The sequence below is a fragment of the Eumetopias jubatus genome, unplaced genomic scaffold (genome assembly GCF_037043125.1).
Source record: "Eumetopias jubatus isolate StellerSeaLion01/CBP00866 unplaced genomic scaffold, mEumJub1_p1.0 scaffold_8, whole genome shotgun sequence".
Classification (NCBI taxonomy): Eukaryota; Metazoa; Chordata; class Mammalia; order Carnivora; family Otariidae; genus Eumetopias; species Eumetopias jubatus.
This window is the reverse complement of record NW_028274814.1, coordinates 61,107,911-61,127,461: the sequence shown is the minus strand read 5'-3', so window position 1 is coordinate 61,127,461 and position 19,551 is coordinate 61,107,911. Positions and strand designations below refer to the sequence as shown.

General features: G+C 37.3%; 1 protein-coding gene across 1 annotated transcript in view; it reads right to left on the bottom strand.

Annotated features, from left to right (window-relative positions):
- IRAG2 (inositol 1,4,5-triphosphate receptor associated 2) overlaps positions 1-19,551 on the bottom strand; it is a 116,025-nt gene that overhangs the window by 40,767 nt on the left and 55,707 nt on the right. Inside the window, exons 16-17 of the mRNA XM_088025708.1 lie at positions 3,426-3,540; positions 2,799-2,961 (exon numbers count right to left, since the gene is read on the bottom strand). Coding sequence (XP_087881834.1) covers positions 2,799-2,961; positions 3,426-3,540 — 278 coding nt within the window. The remainder of the gene's footprint in view (positions 1-2,798; positions 2,962-3,425; positions 3,541-19,551) is intronic.

The window sequence follows — 19,551 nt, the reverse complement described above, 5'->3', positions numbered from 1 at the left end:
GCAAGCTCTATCTGATTTGGGGTTTTTCCCTTGGTCCTCAACCTAACGCCTATCTTTAAGTGTCTCAATCACCTCAAGCCCCCTTTCGTGTCTCATTTCCCTCTTAGGTACTGACTGCTCGAGACACGTGGCTCTCATCTTGCATCCATCCTCAAAGCCATAAGGCTCTTATCTGTCCCCTACCCCATGCCCTCCGTGCTAAGGACAGCAAATCAGAAGACAGTTTCCAGTGGGTTCATCTAGGTGAAAGCCTTCTCTAAAGTTTATACAGCTACTATGTTCAAATAAGGAATTCTGATATACAGGAGCCGCTCAGGCTCTCTTGCCAAGGAAATATTTATAGTTTCTAAAGGTAATCAATGCCCTTATTATTGATTAAATCAGGGACTCAATGAAGATTTCATGTTAGAAGGGGCAAGAGGAGGATGAACAGCAAAGAGGTAATCGAGTCTCTATTAGATCAAGTGGTCTATGTCTCATTAGAGTCACTCTCATACGTTGGGTAAACACCCTAGATCTAAGAAGCCTTTTTGTTTCCTTTTCAAAACAAACATCCATTTATACCTAGTATTGCCTTTGTTAACAAGATACTTGGATACATACATAAGTAAGAAGCAGAAGAAAGAAAATATGTAAGTAACCATTCAAGAAACTTAGCAGTTCTAATGGCACATGTCACAGAAGCTGGCCATGTATACTTAGAACCTCATTCAGCAGTCCAGTCCTGGTGGCCATTGAAAACACGAACAATATTACTTCTTCAATATGAAGTTCAGGATTTCTAATCAAATGTCATAAACAACTTCCTAGTTCCAGTTTAAGAACCCTGTCATTGACCTGAACAATTGGACACAATCACTGAATCCCCACCCAATTTGCAAAAGAACCATTCTCAGACACGACAAAAAGCCATTGCCTTAAGCACTTAATAAATGTATTAAGCTAACCAGAAAGTTTCAGAAGAACTAAATGGATTTGAATATTTTTGTTTTCTGACTCAGAATTCAAACGTCTGACTCAGAATTCAAACAGCATGTGGTGACAGTGGTAATGGTGGAATGTGCCAGGATGTGTTTATGTGATAACTGTCCTACCTCACTGACATTTATTCACAGTCTATCTGGAAAATCTGCTCCACAGAACATTTCAAAAATATGTGCCACCTAAATTTCCCTCTTGTTGCAAAGGTCGATTTTTAAGGGCATTGTTAGAAAAATCCTCATAAGCAAATGGTCTTCAGAGCAAAATCTTGATATGTATGCCTTCTACGGGCAGCAAAAGATACAAACAAGTAAAAGAACTCAAAAAGCTAGGCAGGTTGTGAGCAACTATATGCAGCCAAGAAAAAAAAAATACACGCTTGCAACCCAGGGTGGCTTTCATCTTCTATTTTTAAGAATATTTGGACCAATGAAGTGAGAAGACAATAGCGAGTTCATTATATCAGGAATGTATATTTTGGGATAAGTTATAAAATTTGACTCTTCCAAGAAGGTACTAAAAGGAAATCAAAGGGGCAGGGGGGAGAGTTGTGGGAGGAGATAAATTCTTAGTTTTATAAAACTATGATGTATAATGTTGACTTAATCGAAGATAAATATAACTGAACCAAAAGATTAGTCCTCTAAGTACAGTGTCTAAAGCAAACATACCATAAACCAAATTTGGAACACCTTATTATTCATGTCTCAACATGAACACTTTTAATCACAATGGAACCTTTTCCAATGCTCTCTGAGCAATCATAAAACAACATATAGATTATGTAATTTAAAGACTTACACTGTCGTACTTAAAATTATTGAAAATTAGCAAGTCCTACAAGGTTTAAAAAAATAATAATAAAATATTGAATAATTACTGTTACGTTAGAACTAGCCAAGTCCTTTAAACTTTTAAACAGCGTTCTCAGATAGCAGTAGAAAGGGTACAATAAATCCAAAACAAACCCAGGTCTGAAAATCTCCTTCTCTAGCTTAGCTTATGTTGATAATTCATTTGTTACCCGAATCAATAATTTTGTCTAAAAAGAGCATCTAGGACAGCTAGAACAAGAAGCTGGCCAAACAAAAGCAATTCCTGATAAATGGTCAAATAAGCTTTATTTTTACCAAATTATGTTTCTAGAATAAAATTCGCTTCTGAATAATCTGACATCTGTCATTTGACAATTGTCTTTTCACCTAAATCCTTAGTAAACAGTTACTTTCAGGTAATACAGAAAAATGACAAATATTCTAATTTTTTTAAAGCAAAATATATTTGTAAAGAGCACATTAAAATTTAAAAAGGATTTTCACATATTTAATATTTTGATGCACTGAATTCATAAGTATTTTGCCCACCCCTAAAATTACTATGTAAAAGAAAATAGAGAGGCAGGTCCTTTTCTACAATATAATGGGTACAAGCTAGCTAATAAAATCAGGGTAGAATAGGTAAGCCATTTACAAGTTCAAATACCCCATGCATACAAGATTTTTTCCCCCTTCTTTACTTTTACAGATATTGAGAACTTTAATTTTTAAAGAAATAACAGTCATGGACAAATCCAGCTCATAACAACAACAACAACAACAACAACAAAACACTGAAAGGGAAAGTTAGTCATTAAATCAGCCTACTTGGACACCAGGCAAGCCTCTCTGGAAGCCCACGATACTGCCTTCTGGAACCATTTTATTGTAATAAATGTGGGTATTAACACAGCAGCTGTCTCATCTACAAAAATGGGTGTAGTCCTTTTGCCCCACCTCCGAGTGGACTGAATTGGGACATAACACATATTTGTTACTCACTTTTCAATTTCCTCGTCTTCTGCTCAAGTGTCTGGCAAGTGTTCACCAACACGGTATTTACAGTCTGGAGATTCGGTTGTTCCGAGATTGCTTCCTCTAATTCATGCAGCAAAGACTTCTCTTTGTCGCCAGCTGAGTGGGCTGCCGGATCTCGATCCTCAACCTGGACACGTACGGTTAATACTGGATTTTAGCAGGGTGGCCAGGAAAGAAAGCAATTGAGCACTCACCGGTATTATGCACACGAAACTGAAAATGTGCTTTTCTTCTCAGGGAAGTGATAAGCCTCTAGTGAACTTCTGCAATTCTGTATTTGCATGGGCTTTGCATGGGCTTTGCATGGGCTCCTGAGCTATTTCTACAGTGGTAAAAGTCCTGATATGTCAAGTTGCCTCTTTCTGCAAAGATGCCTCTTTCATCAGGAGGCTGTTGACACCACCTCCTTTACAACTCCCCTGTACTTCCTCCGCTCACTGCTGGTCGCCAGGGACTGAACTTCACAGTTCCTCTTTGTTTTTTGTTTTTTGTTTTTTTCTTTTCTGTTCCTCCTCCGTTTTATACTTCATGGTTTCAAGGACATCTGAGGAAACTTCCCCTTGAATATAAAGTAGTCACAGGCTACCCTACCTGCTCCTCCCTGTCCTCCAGCCATTGGCTGGTTCTTTGGATCTTCTTCCTAACGACAGCTTCCTGGTTGACAGCATCTTCTTGCACTTGTTCAAGGGCTTCTCGTTGTTTCTGCCTGGAGTTAAAAAAAAAAAAAAAAGTCCAAACCACAAGCTGTCAGTGATATTTCAGCTGAGAGTCACCCCTGGGAAGTTGTGACAAATTCAAACTTAATGCACTTCCTCAGAGATCAGAGGAAAAAGTGAAAGTATTTACATACATATAAATGCTTAACAAATAGAGAATTTTAATCAAAGCACTCATATTGATCAGTTGGTCTGATACGCTCACTTTAGAGATAAGGGCATTTGGTCTCCTATTTACACTGGGATATTCAGTTTCCCACAAGCTACATTCATCGTAGTAATTAGCATCAGGCACCAATTGCTTAGAGGATGGCACAGTAATGAGGTCACTGTGACAGGTGCGGTATTTACACATCATAGCTTGCTGTTTCAGAAAAAGAAAGGAAAGGGAAGGATAAAAGAAAAAAAAAAGGCAATAAGAGCTTTGGGTCATGACCATGGCCTTTTCTCTTTAAGAGTTGTCAATCATGCTAAATGGTGAGCACAAGAAGGGCTGCCCCCAAGCATGGATGGAACACTCCATGTTAGTATTTCTACCACAGCCTTGTCTTTCCTGAAAACTTGACCCCCCTCCCCTTTCTTCCTCATTCCAAATCTCTTAGTGTTGTTATGTTACCTCTCTTTTGGATCCATTTCTAATCCTCCAAAATGTATTAAAATGCACCTGCTCTCAGCTGATGAGATTATTTAAACAATGCTAGGTATCAATATATCAGTGACTATCTGGAAACAGCTTGAAATGAATATTGATGATATCCTTAGCTCAAACGGATGATAAACTTTGGGAGCTTCAAAGCAAAGAGGAAGACATTGTCAGGTTTAGGCCTTTTGCATGCCTCTCAAACATTAACACAGTCAGAATCACATCGTATATTGGCATAAATCCAGCCCTAAGTACAAGAAGAACCGCACCAGAGACAAGGATCGTCGCACAGAATGCTTACCATCATGGTAAACTAGCAAACAAAACTCTGAACAAAAATAAAAACTACCTAAATAATCTACTGAGACTTGTTCAATACCTTATAGTCAGTTTCTTCTTGTTTTAAATTTTGGTAAGAACATTTAACATGAGGTCTATCCCCTTACACATTTTAAAGTGTATAATGTTGTTATCCGTAGGCACCATGTGGTACAGAAGATCCCTAGAACTTACTCGTCTTGCATCACTGAAACTTTATACCTATTAAATTGCAGCTCTCCATTTCCTCCTCCTCTAGTCCCTGGAAACCACCGTTCCTCTCTCTGCTTCTCTGAGTTTGACTATTCTAGATACCTCATAGAAGTGCTATCATGCCATAGTTGTCCTTCTGTAACTGGTTAATTTCACTTAGCATAATATCCTCAAGATTTTTCCGTGTTATCACATGCGACAAAATTTCCTTTTTAAGGCTGAATAATATTCCATTGCATATATATACACGATATTTTCTCTGTTCATTTACCACTGATGCTGTAGGCTGTGCTATGTCTTGGCTATTGTGAATAACGCTGTAATAAACTTGGGTGTGTAAATATCTCTTCAAGATTTTGCTTTGAATTCTTTTGCACATATATCCAGAAGTGGAATTGCTGGATCATATGGTTGTTCCATTTTTAACTTTTTGAGGAAATTCCATACTGTTTCCCATAGCAGTTGCACTGTATTAAATTCCCATCAACAGTGTACAGAGTTTTAATTATTTCTCTACATCTTTGCCAACACTTGGTATCTTTTTTTTTTTTAAAGATTTTATTTGACAGAGAGAGACAGACAGCGAGAGAGGGAACACAAGCAGGGGGAGTGAGAGAGGGAGAAGCAGGCTTCCCGCAGAGCAGGAGGCCCCATGAGGGGCTCGATCCCAGGACCCCGGGATCATGACCTGAGCTGAAGGCAGACGCTTAACAACTGAGCCACCCAGGCGCCCCAACACTTGGTATCTTTTGGTGGTTATTTTTTCCCTTTGGTTTTTAATAATAGCCTTCCCTAACGGGTGTGATTCATTCATCATTGTGAATGACTCATTGTGGGTTTTATTTGCATTTCCCTGACGATGAGTGATGTTGAGCATCTTTTCATATACCTGTTGGTCAACTGTATGTCTTCTTTGGAAAAATATCTATTCAAGTCCTTTGCTATTTTTAAATTGGGTTATTTGGTTGTTACTCAGTTGTTGTAGTTCTTCATGTATTTTGAATATTAACCCCTTATTGGATATATGGTTTGCAAATATTTTCTTTCATTCCATTCTTTCATGTACCTGTTCTCTCTGTTAATTCCTTTGCTGTTCAAAAACTCTTAAGCCTGGTGTAGACGCACTTACCTAACTTTTCTTTCATTGTTTGTACTTTTGTGTCATAGCCAAGTCCACAGCCATGAAGAATTTCCCCCAAGTTTTCTTCTAGAGTTTCACAGTTTTAGGTCTTATATTTAAGTCTTTGATCCATTTTGAGTTGATTTTTGTATATGGTATATAACAAGGGTTCAACTTCATTCTTTTGCATGGGACTATCCAGCTTTCCCAACACCATTTGTTGAAAAGACTATCCTTTCTCCATTGTGTATTTTTGGCATTCTAGTCAAAGATCAGTTGGCCATTTATGCATGGGTTTATTTCTGGACACTCTATTCTGTTCCACTGTCCTTAGACCACTACCATACTGTTTTAATTAATATAGCTTTGTAATATATTTTGAAATAAGGAAGTGTGCTACCTCCAGCTTTGCGTTTCTTTCTCAAGATTGTTTTGGCTATTCAGGATTCTTTGTGGTTCCCTGTCAATATTAGAATTATTTCTTTTTCTATTACTATAAAAAAATGCCAGTAGGGTTTTGATCAGTATTGCACTGAATCTATAGATGATTTTGGGTATCATGGACATTTTAACAATACTAAGTCTTCTAACCTATGAACACAGATGTCTTCACTTATTTGTATCTTCTTTAATTTCTTTCAGCAATGTTTTATAGTCTTCACCTCCTTAATTAAGTTCATTCCTATTTTACTCTTTTGAATGTTATTTTAAATCAGATTGTTTTTCCAACTTTCTTTTTGGATAATTGTTAGTGTACAGAAATGCATCTGATTTTTGTATGTTAATTACATATCTGCAATTTTGCTGAATTTGTTTATTGGTTCTAACAACTTTTTGTGGAGTCTTTAGAGTTTTCTGTATATAAGATCACGTCATCTACAAATACAGATGATTTTACTTCTTCCTTTCCTTGCTTAATTGCTCTGGCTAGGACTTCTAGTACTATGTTGCTTAGAAGTGGTGAGAGTGGGCATGCTCGTCTTGGTTTTGATTTTAGAGGAAACACATTCAGTCTTTCATCACTGAGTATGATGTTAGCTGTGTGTTTTTCATAATGGCCTTTATTATGTTGAGGTAGTTTCTATTTCTAGTGTTTTGAATATTTTTATCATGAAAAAGTGTTAAAGCTTGTCAAATGCTTTTCTTCATCAAGTCAGGTGATCATGTGATATTTATCTTTCATTCTGTTAATGCAGTATATCACATTAATTTGTGTATGCTGAACCATCCTTGCCTTGCAGGGATAAATCTCACATGGTATGATTTTTTCAATGCATGATTAAAGTTGGTTGCTAGTATTTTGTTGAGGATTTTTGCACCTATACTCATCAGGGATATTGACCTGTAGTTTTCTTTGCTTGTAGTATCTTCGGTTTCAGTGTCAGGATAGTACCGACCTCATAAAATGAATTTGGAAGTGGTCCCTCCTTTATGATTTTTTGGAAGTTTCAAAAGTCTTCAATAATCTCCTACTATTAATCTTCCTTAGATGTTTGGCAGAATTCATCAGTGAAACCACCTGGTCCTGATCTTTTCTTTGTTGGATTTTTGAATACTGCTTCAATCTCCTTACTATTTTTTGTTCTGTTCAGATTTTCTTTTTCTCACTAATTCAGTCTTGGTAGGTTGTATGTTCCTAAATATTTATCTATTTCTTCAAGATTATCCAATTGTTGGTATATGACTGCTCACAGTGGTCTTTTATGACCCTCACCCCCAACCCTCTCACTGTAGCATCAGTTATAGTATTTCTTCTTTTATTTCTTATCTTATCTGAATCTACTCTTTTTCTTAGCCTAGCTAAATGTTTGTCAATTATATCTTTAAAAAAATTCAGACTTTCAGGGAAAATGGCAGAAGAGGAGGATCCTAGGCTCACCTTGTCCCACAGGTACACTAGATAACACCCACATCAGTGTAAATAACCCAGAATAATGACCCAAAGACTGGCAGAATAGACTCTCCACAACTAAATGTAAAAGAAGAGACCACAATGAAGAGGGTAGCAAGGGTGGAGACATGGTCAGGAACCAGACTGACTCACAGTACTGTCTATGGGAAGGAGGGATGCCACTGACACAGAGAGAGGAAAGGAGCACACCCCACACCAGGCAACCCAGGCATCAAGGAGCCACACTGGGAAGATGAATCCCCATAACACTGGGCTTTGAAAACCACAGGGGCCTAATTTCACAAGTTTATAATCAGTGTAGCTTAACACCTTGAACTTTAAAAATGAGCAAGCTGAGCTCTGGGAGAGCTGGAGGGCAATAGGAAATTGAGTCCCCCACACTTAGAGAGACAGCACAACAAAGAGTCCCACTAAGATACAGAATAGAAATGGCAGTTTGAAAAAAAAAAAAACCTGGGGCATAAGAGAAGGAGAGTTATTTACTCATCTCAGAGCAGGTGCTGGAGGGGCAGGGATCTTTGTAAGATTCTCCAAGAACAAAAGAGCTGGTGGGCACCATTTTCCTCTCCTACCCCTTACCCTAGTCTAGACACACAGGCACCTGCAGGAACAGCACAGAGCAAACACCCTCTGCCTAGTTTGATAACAGTGCACCCCAACCTGCATTCTCCTGCAGATGCTCTCCTTCCATCCTGGACTAGGCAGGAGTTTTCACACACCCTCCCACAGCAGACCAGCACAGAACTTGCTGGCAGTGCACCCCACCCCTCCATTCTCCCACAGACCTGTCCCCCAAAAATGTGCTTGGCAGGAGCCTATTCAAAGCAGTGCCACAAGCCTGGCTGTGTGCAAGCAGACCTGACAGGGGCCAACACTCTCCAAACTGACTCCTTCCCTGGGGAGAGGGAAAGATAACCACACACACCAGTCTGACTGTAGCCCTAGCAATGGACTGGGGGTAGGTATCTGGTCTGACTGCAGTCCCTGCCCACCAACGAAAGCTTCTCATGTGACAACATAGGGAGAACACCCTGAAGTTTGGTGCTACTGCAGCTCTGGCAAAAGCATGGTCTGACAGAAATAAAGCCCAGGGTGTCCTCAGACTGGCCCATTAACAACACAGGAATCAAACTGTGCCCACAACAGGCAAGGGGAGCCACTGCAGATGACTGGACTGAAAGCAAATGTGGCTCAGCCACAACAGCAGTGTACACACAACACACATAGGAGACACCCCTGAAGGACCAGGTTTTGGTGAACAGGGAATATGGCACAAAAGAGCTCCATAGGACCTCTTCTTCATAAGGCCATTAATTTGAAGAGCAGGTGACATAGCTGACTTTCCTAACATATAGAAACAGACCACAGAGAGTTAGACAAAATGAGGAGAGAGAGGAGTATGTCCCAAATGAAAGAACAAGTCAAAAATCACAGCAACGGGGCGCCTGAGTGGCTCAGTTGGTTGGGCGTCTGCCTTTGGCTCAGGTTGTGATCTCAGGGTCCTGGGATAGAGCCCTCCATGCTTCTCCCTCTGCCTCTGCTTCTCCCCCCACTAGTGCTCATGTGCATGCACACACACACTTTCTCTAATAAATAAAAAATTTTTAAAAATCACAGCAAGAGAGCTAAACAAAACAGAGATAAGTAATATGCCTATTAGAAAGCTTAAAGTAATGGTAATAAAGATATTAAATGGGCTGGAGAAAAGACTGGAGGATCTCAGTGAGACCCTCAACAAAGAGAGAGAAAACATAAAAAAGAACCAATCAGAGATGCACAACTCATAACTAAAATTTAAAATACAGTAGTGGAAGAAGCATGGATCAGTGACCTGGAGGACAGAGTAGTGGAAAGCAATCTAGCTGAACAGGAGAAACAAAATAAATAGCAATAAATTAAAACAGACTAGGGGAAATCAATGACATGATCAAGCATAACAACATTCATAGTATAGGGATCCCAGAAGGAAGAGAGAGAGCAAAGGGGGAAGAAATATGTATTTGAAGAAATAATAGCTGAAAACTTCCTGAATCTGGGGAAGAAAACACAAATCTAGATCCACAAGGCAAAGGAATTCCCAAACAAAATCAACCCAAGGAGATCCACACCAAGACACATAGTAATTAATGTGGCAAAAAGTAGTGATAAATAGAGAATTTTCAAAACAACAAAAGAAAACAGTTGCATACAAGGGAAACCCTATAAGGCTATCAGCTGATGTTTGAGCAGAAATTGTGTAGGCCAGAGGGTTTAGAATGATATTCAAAGTGCTGAAAGAAAAAAACTGCAACCAAGAATGCTCTATCCAGCAAAGCTACCATTCAGAGTAGAAGGAGAGATAAAGAGTTTCCCGGAAAAAAAAAAAAGTTAAAGGAATTTATCACCACTAAACCAGCCTTACAAGAAATGTTAAAGGGGACCCTTTGAGTGGAAAAGAATGACCATAAGCCGGGGTAAGAAAAGTAGGATGCACTAAAGTACTAAAATTAGGTATATCCATAAAAATCAGTCAAGGATTCACACACACACACACACACACACACACACACACACACACACACACGGTGTAAAGTATGACACCGTATACCTAAATTCTGGGGGGAGAGGAGTAAAAATTTAGTACTTTTAGAATGGGTTCAAACTTAAGCAGCCATCAAGTTACTTTAGAATGCTATATGCAAAACACTATATAGATAAACCTGATGGGAACCACAAATCAAAAGCTGGTAATAGATATGCAAAAAAATAAAGAGAAAGGAATCCAAGTATATCACTAAAGAAAGCCAGCAAACCATGATAAAAGAGAGCAAGAGAAGAAAGGAACAGAGAAGAACTATAAAAACAACCATAAAACAAGTAACAAAATGGCAATAAATATATAACTATCAATAATTACTTTGAATGTAAATGGAATAAGGCTCCAATCAGAAGATGTAGGGAGACAGAATGGATAGAAAATAGACCCATCTATATGTTGCCTATAGGGGACTCATTTCAGACCTAAAGACACATGCAGACTGAAAGTGAATGGATGGAAAAGCATTTATCATGCAAATGGAAGTAAAAGAAAACCAGAGGAGCAATACTTAGATCAGATAAAATGGACTTTATTTATTTTTTTAAAGATTTTATTTATTTAAAAGAGAAAGAGAGAGCATGAACAGGGGGAAGGGCAGAGGGAGAGGGAGAAGCAGACTCCTGACTGAGCAGGGAGCCTGACACAGGACTCCCAGAACCCCTGGGATCATGACCTGAGCCAAAGGCAGTCACTTAACCAACTGAGCCACCCAGGCACCCCAGACAAAATGGACTTTAAAACAAAGACTGTAACACTATGTAATCATAAATGGAACAATTCAACAAGAAGATATAACAATTGTAAATATTTATGCACCCAACTTGGGAGCACCCAAATACATAAAGCAACTATTAACAAACATAAAGAAAATAATAGAAAACAATACAATAATAGTAAGAGACTTTAACATTTCACTTACATGAAAGGATAGGTCATCCAAACAGAAAACCAATAAGGAAAAATGGCTTTGAGTGACAATGGACCAGATGGATCTAACAGATATATTCAGAACATTCCATCCTAAAACAGTGGAATACACATTCAAGTGCACATAGAACATTCTCCAGAATAGGTCACATATTAGGCCACAAAACAAGTCTCAATAAATTTAAAAAAAAACTGAAATCATACCATGCATCTTTTCCGACCAAGCATTATGAAACTAGAAATCAACGATAAGAAAAAATCTGGAAAGAACACAAATACATGGAAGTTAAATAACATGAAATAAACAATGAGTGGGTCAACAAAGAGGATATAAAAAATATATGGAGACAAATGACAATGTAAACTAATGGTCCAAAATCTTTGGGATACAGCAAAAGCTGTTCTAAGAGAGAAGTGTATAGAATACAGACCTACCTCAAGGAGCAAGAAAAATCACAACTTCGCCATACACCTAAAGGAGCTAGAAAAAGAAAAACAAATCCCAAAACCAGTAGAATAAAGCAATAATAATGATTACAGCAAAAATAAATGAAATAGGAACTGAAAAAAAAAAACAAAACAAAACAGAACAGATGGATGAAGCCAGGAGCTGGTTCCTTAGAAAGATCAACAAAATTGATAAGCCTTTAGCCAGACTCATCAAAAAGAGAGAAAGATGACTCAAACATACAAAATGAGAATCAAAAGAACAGAAATAACACAGAAATATAAAGGATTGTGAGAGAACATTATGAAAAATTATATGCTAACAAATTGGACAAACTAAAAGAAATGGGTAAATTCCTAGAAACATAAAACCTCCCAAAACTGAATCAGAAAGAAATAGAAAATTTTTTTAAATTTTATTTATTTATTTGACAGAGAGAGACACAGCAAGAGAGGGAACACAAGCAGGGGGAGTGGGAGAGGAAGAAACAGGCTTCCTGAAGAGCAGAGAGCCCTATGTGGGGCTCAATCCCAGGACCCTGGGATCATGACCTGAGCCAAAGGCAGACACTTAATGACTGAGCCACCCAGGCACCCCGAAATAGAAAATTTGAACATACCAGTTACCAGCAATGCAATGGCATCTATAATAATAATAATAATAATAATAATAATAATAATAATAAAACCTCCCAAGAAACAAAAGTTTCTCAGGATCAGATGGCTTCACAGGTGAATTTTACCAAACATTTAAAGAAGAGTTCATACTAGGTATTTATCTAAAGGATACAAAAATGCTGATTTGAAGGGGCACATGCACCCCAACGTTTATAGCAGCACTATGAACAATAGCCAAATTATGGAAAGAGGCCAAATGTCCATCAATTGATGAATGGATAAAGAAGATGTCGTATATATTTAAATGGAATATTACTCAGTGATCAAAAAGAATGAAATCTTGCCATTTGTAACAACATGGATGGAACTAGAGTGTATTTTGCTAAGTGAAATAAGTCAGTCAGAGAAAGACATATAAATGATTTCACCATATGTGGAATTTAAGAAACAAAACAGATGAACATAGGGGAAGGGAAGGAAAAATAAAATAAAAACAAAGAGAGAGGCAAAGCATAAGAGACTTAAATATAGAGAACAAACTGAGGGTTGCTGGAGGGGTGATAGGTTGGGGGGTTGGGCTAAGTGGGTGATGGGCATTCAGAAGGGCACTTGGGATGAGCACTGGGTGTTACATGTAAGTGATGAATCACTAAATTCTACTCCTGAAATCAACACTACACTATATGTTAACTAACTTAAATTTAAATTAAAAAAATAATAATAAAGTTGATACTTATCCTTCTCAAACTATTCCCAAAAAAATAAAGAGAAAGGAAAGCTTCTAAATTCATTCTATGTGGCCAGGATTACTCTGATACAAAAAAAAAAAAAAAGAAGAAGAAAGAAAGAAAGAAAGAAAAAGAAAGAAAGGACAAAACAAAAACAAAACAAAACCAGATAAAGGCACCACAAAAAACAAACAACAACAACAAAATAAAACTATAAGCCAATATCTCTGATGACCATAGATGCAAAAATCCTCAACAAAATACTCTCAAACCAAATGCCAACAATACATTCAAAAAGTCTTTCACCACTATCGAGTGAGATTTATTTCTGGGATGAAAGAATGATTCAGTATTCACCAATCAATCAACATGACACATGACATCAACAAGAGAAAGGATAAAAACTATGATCATTTCAATAGATGCAGAAAAAGCATTTGACAAAGTACAACATCTATTCATGACACAAACCCTCAACAAAGTCGATTTAGAGGGAACATATCTCAACATAATAAAGGCCATATATGAAAAACCCACAGCTAACATCATACTCAATTGGTGAAAAACAGATCTTTCCCCCTAAGATCAGGAATAAGTGAAGGATGTCCACTCTCACCACTTCTATTCAACATAGTACTGGAAGTCCTAGCCATAGCAATCAAACAAGAAAAAGAAATAAAGGGCATCCAAATTGATAAGGAAGAAAACTGTCACCATTTGCAGATGATATACTATATATATATATTAAAAAAAAAACCTAGAGACTCCACCAAAAAACCATTAGAATAAACGAATTCAGTGAAGTTGCAGAATATAAAATCAACACACAGAAATTGTGTTTCTATACACTAATAATGAAGTAGCAGAAAGAGAAATTAAGAAAACAATCTCATTTATAATTGCACCAAAAAATAATAAAATACCTAGGAATAAACATAACCAAGGAGGTGAAAAAACTGTACACTGAGAACTATAAAACGCTGTTGAAAGAAACTGAAGATAGCACAAACAAATGGAAAGTTAGCCCATGCTCATGGACTGGGAGAACAAACATTGTTAAAATGCCCATACTAGGGCGCCTGGGTGGCTCAGTTGGTTAAGCGACTGCCTTCGGCTCAGGTCATGATCCTGGAGTCCCGGGATCGAGTCCCGTATCGGGCTCCCTGCTCAGCAGTGAGTCTGCTTCTCCCTTGGACCTTCCCCCCTCTCATGCTCTATCTCATTCTCTCTCTCAAACAAATAAAATCTTAAAAAAAAAAAAAATGCCCATACTACCCAAAGCAATCTACAGATTTAATGCAATCTCTATCAAAATACCAACAGCATTTTTCATAGAACTAGAACAAATAACCCTAAAATATGTTAAGAAACCACAAAAAACCCTGAACAAAGTAATCCTGAAAAAAAAAAAAACACCAAAATTGTGGTATCATAATCCCAGATTTTAACATATACCACAAAGCTGTAGTAATCAAAACAGTATGGTACCAGCACAAAAATAGACACATCAATAGAACAGAGAGCCCAGAAATAAACCCATGCTTATATGGTCAATTAATCTATGACAAAGGAGGCAAGAATATGCAATGGGGAAAACATTGTCTCTTCATCAAATGATGTTGGGGAATACTAGTGTTAGACAGCTATATGCAAAAGAATGAAACAATGGAGCCCCTGGGTGGCTCAGTCGGTCGTGACTGACTCTTGATTTCAGCTCAGGTCATGATCTCAGGGTTGTGGGAACGAGCCCCCCATTGGGTTCTGTGCTCAGCATGGAGTCTGCTTGTCCCTCTACCTCTGCTCTCCCTCTACTTGTACTCTATCTCATAAATAAATGAATTAGTTAATTAATTATAAAACCAGACCACTTTCTTACACTGCACAAAAATAAACTCAAAATGGATTAAAGACCTAAGTGTAAGACCTGAAACCATAAACATCCCAGAAAACAGCACAGGCAGTAATTTCTCTGGCATCAGCCACAGCAACATTTTTCTAGATCTGTCTCCTGAGGCAAGGGAAATAAAAGCAAAAATAAACTATTGGGAGTATAACAAAATAAAAATGTTCTGTACAGCAAAGGAAAAAAAATCAACAAAACTAAGACAAATTATGGAATAAAAGAGATCTGCAAATGACATATCCAATAAAGGGTTAGTATCCAAAATATATAAAGAACTTATACAACATCCCAAAACAAATAATCCAATTAAAAAATGGGCAGAAGACATGGACATCTCTCCAAAGACATACAGATGGCCAACAGATGCTGAAAAGATGCTCAACATCACTCATCATCAGAAAGATGCAAATCAAAACCACAATGAGATACCACTTCACACCTGTCAGAATGGTTAAAATAAAAAACACAAGAAACAAGAAGTGTTGGCAAGAATGTATGGAAAAAGGAACCCTTGTGCACAGAAAGCAGCCACTGTGGAAAACAGTATGGAGGTTCCTCAAAATGTTAAAAATACAATTACCATATGATCCAATAATTCCACTACTGGGTATTTACCCAAAGAATACAAGAATGCTAATTTGAAAAGATATATGCACCCATGTTTATTGTAGCATTATTAACAATAGCCAAATTATGGAAGAACCCAAATGTCCACTGATTGATGAATGGATAAAGATGATGTGGTGTGTGTGTGTGTGTGTGTGTGTGTGTGTGTGTGTGTGTGTGTGTGTGTGTGATGGAATATTACTCAGCCATAAAAAAGAATAAAATCTTGCCATTTGCAATTACATGGATGGATCTAGAGGTTGTAATGCTACATGACCTAAGTCCATCAGAGAAAGACAAACACCATATGATTTCACTTATACGTAGAATTTATGAAACAAAACAAATGAACAAAGGAAAAAGAGACAAACACTCCCCCAAAAATGGCTCTTAAATATGGAGAACTGATGGTTCCCAGAGGTGGGTGGGGATGGGTGAAATAGGTAAAGGGGATAAGAATACATGTATCATGGTGAGTACTGAGTAATGGATAGAATTGTTGAATCACTATACTGTACACCTAAAACTAACATTGTATGTTAATTATACCAGAATTAAAATTATAGTTAAGTTTTATAATGGTTAAATAACATAATAGTTAAATATAAATTACATTTTTTAATTTAAAAAACCAACTCCATTTTATTTTATTTTTTAAAGAGTTTTTCTCTTCTCTATTTCTCCTAATCTTTATTATTTCCTTCCTTGTGCTAATTTTGAACTTAGTTTGTTCTTCTTTTTCCGGTTTCTTGAGCTATAACATTAAGTTGTTAATTAGAGATCTTCCTTCTTTAAGTGTAGGCATTTGTCACTGTTAACTTCTCTCTCAGTATTGCTTTTGCTGCATGCCATAGGTTTTGATATGTTGTTCTTACTTTTGTCAAGATATTTTCTAATTTCCCTGTTAATTTCTTCTTTGTGGTTTTCAGCAGTGTATTAATTTCTAAACGTGAATTTTCCAGTTGTCCTTCTGCTATTGATTTCTAGTTCTATTCCATTGTGGTTTGAAAAGATACTTAGTATAATTTCCATCTTCTTAAATTTGTTTATACTTGTTTTGTGACCTAATGTGATCTATCCTGGAGAATGTTCCATGTGCACTTGAGAAGAATGTATATTCTGTAGCTAGAGGGTAGAATGTTTTGTATATGTCTGTTAGGTCCACCTGGTCAACAGTGTTGTTCCAGTGTATTATTTCCTTATTGATCTTATATCTCAATGTTCTATTATTGAAAGTGGTGTATTGAAGTCTCCTACTATTATTATATTGCTCTCTATTTCTTCCTTCTATTCTGTCAATTTATGCTTTATATATTTAAGTGCTCTGATATATATATAATTGTGATATCTTCCTAGTGAACTGATCCTTTTATTGCTGTATAGTGTCCTTCCTTTGTCTCTTGTGACAATTTTTGACTTGAAGTCTATTTTCTCTGATATAGGTATAGCCACCCTGGCTCTCTTTTGGTTAGTATTTGACTGGAACATCTTTCTTCATGCTTTCACTTTCAGCCTATGTGTGTCCTTAAATCTGAAGTGAGTCTCTTGTAGACAGCATATAGGTGGATCTTGTTTTTTAATCCATTGAGCCACTCTATGTCTTTTGATTAGAAAGTTTAATCTATTTACATTTAAAGTAATTGATACAGAGGGATTTACTATGGCCATTTTTTTTATTGTTTTCTGTCTTGCTGTTCCTCTTTCCTCCCTTGTCTTCCTTTGTGTTTCCTTTTTCTTAATTTTTTTGACTCATTTTTCTTTTGTGTATCTTCTATAGGTATTTTCTTCATGGTTATCACGGGGCTTACATAAAACACAAGTCTATTTTAAGCTGATAATTTAACTTCAATCACATACAATAACTACACTTTCACTTCTCTCCTCCCACTACTTTTTTATTGAGGTCACAATTTACAACTTTGTATGTTGTGTACCTTAACACGTTTTTGTCACTTTATATACTTACAATTTGCAAATTTTTATCCTAGAATTAAAATTGACCTATCACTGCTATAGTATAACAGTATTCTGTATTTGTCTATATAATATTTACCTTTACTAGCAAATTTTATACTTTAATATGTTTTCATACTGTTGTTTATGATCCTTTTGTTTCAACTTGAACTTCCTTTAGCAATTCTACTAAGGAGGTCTAGTGGTAGTGAACTCTTTCAGCTTTTGCTTATATGGGAAAGTCTATATCACCTTGATTTTTGAGGGACAGTTTGCTGAAAATTGTGCTCTTGGTTGGTATCTTTGAATGTATCATCCCACTTTCTCCTGACTTACAAGATTTCCGCTGAGAAATCCACTGATAATGTCATGGTGCTTCCCTTGTACATCATAAAACTTCTCTTGCTGTTTTCAAAATTCTCTATTTTTGACTTCTGACAATTTAATTATTATGTGTCTCAATGTGGATTTCTTGGGTTCATTTTATTTGAGATCCATTGGATTTCCTGGATCTAGATGTCCTTCCCCAGCTTTTGGAAGTTTTGGGCCATATTTTTCTTTGCCTTTCTGCCCCTTTCTTTCTCTCTTCTCCTTCTGGGACTCTAATAATACATATAGTGGTCTACTTTATGATATCCCATGCAGCCCTTAAGATTTCCTCACTCTCTGTCATTCCTTTTTCTTTTCACTTCTTTGACTACATCATTTCCAGAGACCTGTCTTCAAGTTCATTAATCTTTTCTTCTCCTTGATCTGGTCTGCTGTTAAACCTCTCTAATCAAATTTTTCAGTCCACTTATATTTTTCTGTTCTAAGATTTCTGTTGGGTATTCTTTTAATACTTTTGTCTTTTGTTGATATTCTCACTTTGGTTTTTTTTTTTTAAGATTTTATTGATTTATTTGAGAGAGAGAGTGCATGAGTGGGGAGGGGTAGACAGAGAGGGAGAAAGAATCTGAATCAGACTCCTCACTGAGCACAGAGCACGACACGGGGCTCAATCCCATGACCACGAGATCATGACCTGAGCCCAAATCAAGAATTGGATACTTAACTAAGCCACCAGGTACCCTGATAGTCTCCCTTTGTTTATGCATTGTTCTCCTAACCTCATTAAGCATCTTTAAGACAGTTATTTTGAATCCTCTTTGAGGTAAATAATTTATCTCTGATTCATTAGGGTCAGTTTTTAGAGATTTTGTTCCTTTGGATGGAACATATTTCTCCATTTTTCCTGACGCTTTTTGTTGGTATCAGCACATTCGAAAAAACAACCACTTCTCACAGTCTCCACAGCCTGGACTTATATAGGAGAAAACTTATACCAATCAGTCTGGGCAAGGTTCTGGGGGCTCTCAAATCTTTGTGCTAGTTCAAATCACCATTTTTGTCCTGAGTAGGCCCTACGTGTCTAGAGTATCATAGCAACATCATTGCTCTAAGATGGGTGTGACAGAAGACAGTCTTTTAGACAACCCACAGAAAAGCTGGAATATTGAATGTGTGATCCTATTCTTTCCTTCCAGGGAAAAGCTAAGATCTGGGGTTTTTCATCTGCTTACTTTGTTCTGAGCCAAGGAGAAGGACTATGATGAGTTACTTGTATGCTGGTTCCACCTGCCGTCATTGTTCTTAGTGTCCTCTTGATGTCTATAGTATGCCCAGTTCCATCTGCACTCTGAGACAGGCAAGACAAAAGCCAGTATCTTGGGAAGTCCTCAGAAAAGTTGGAATGTGGACACATAGTCTGACTCTTTCATCCCCAGGGAAAATCTGGGAGATGAGGGATTCCCTCTGATCACAAGATCCTATGCCAGGGCAGGAATTACACTGACAGGGTATCTAGAACTTTCCTACCAGCACTGATGTGGCTGGTTTCACATCTACCCAGGGTGCAGGAGCCTTTCAACTAGTTTCTGGATTTCTCACAAAAGGAATATGTTTGTATATTGCTGAAGGAAGGCCCAGGGCTTCCTATTCCTTCTTGCTGACATCACCTCTTCTTTTTTTTAAGATATCAGTTTTATCAACTTTT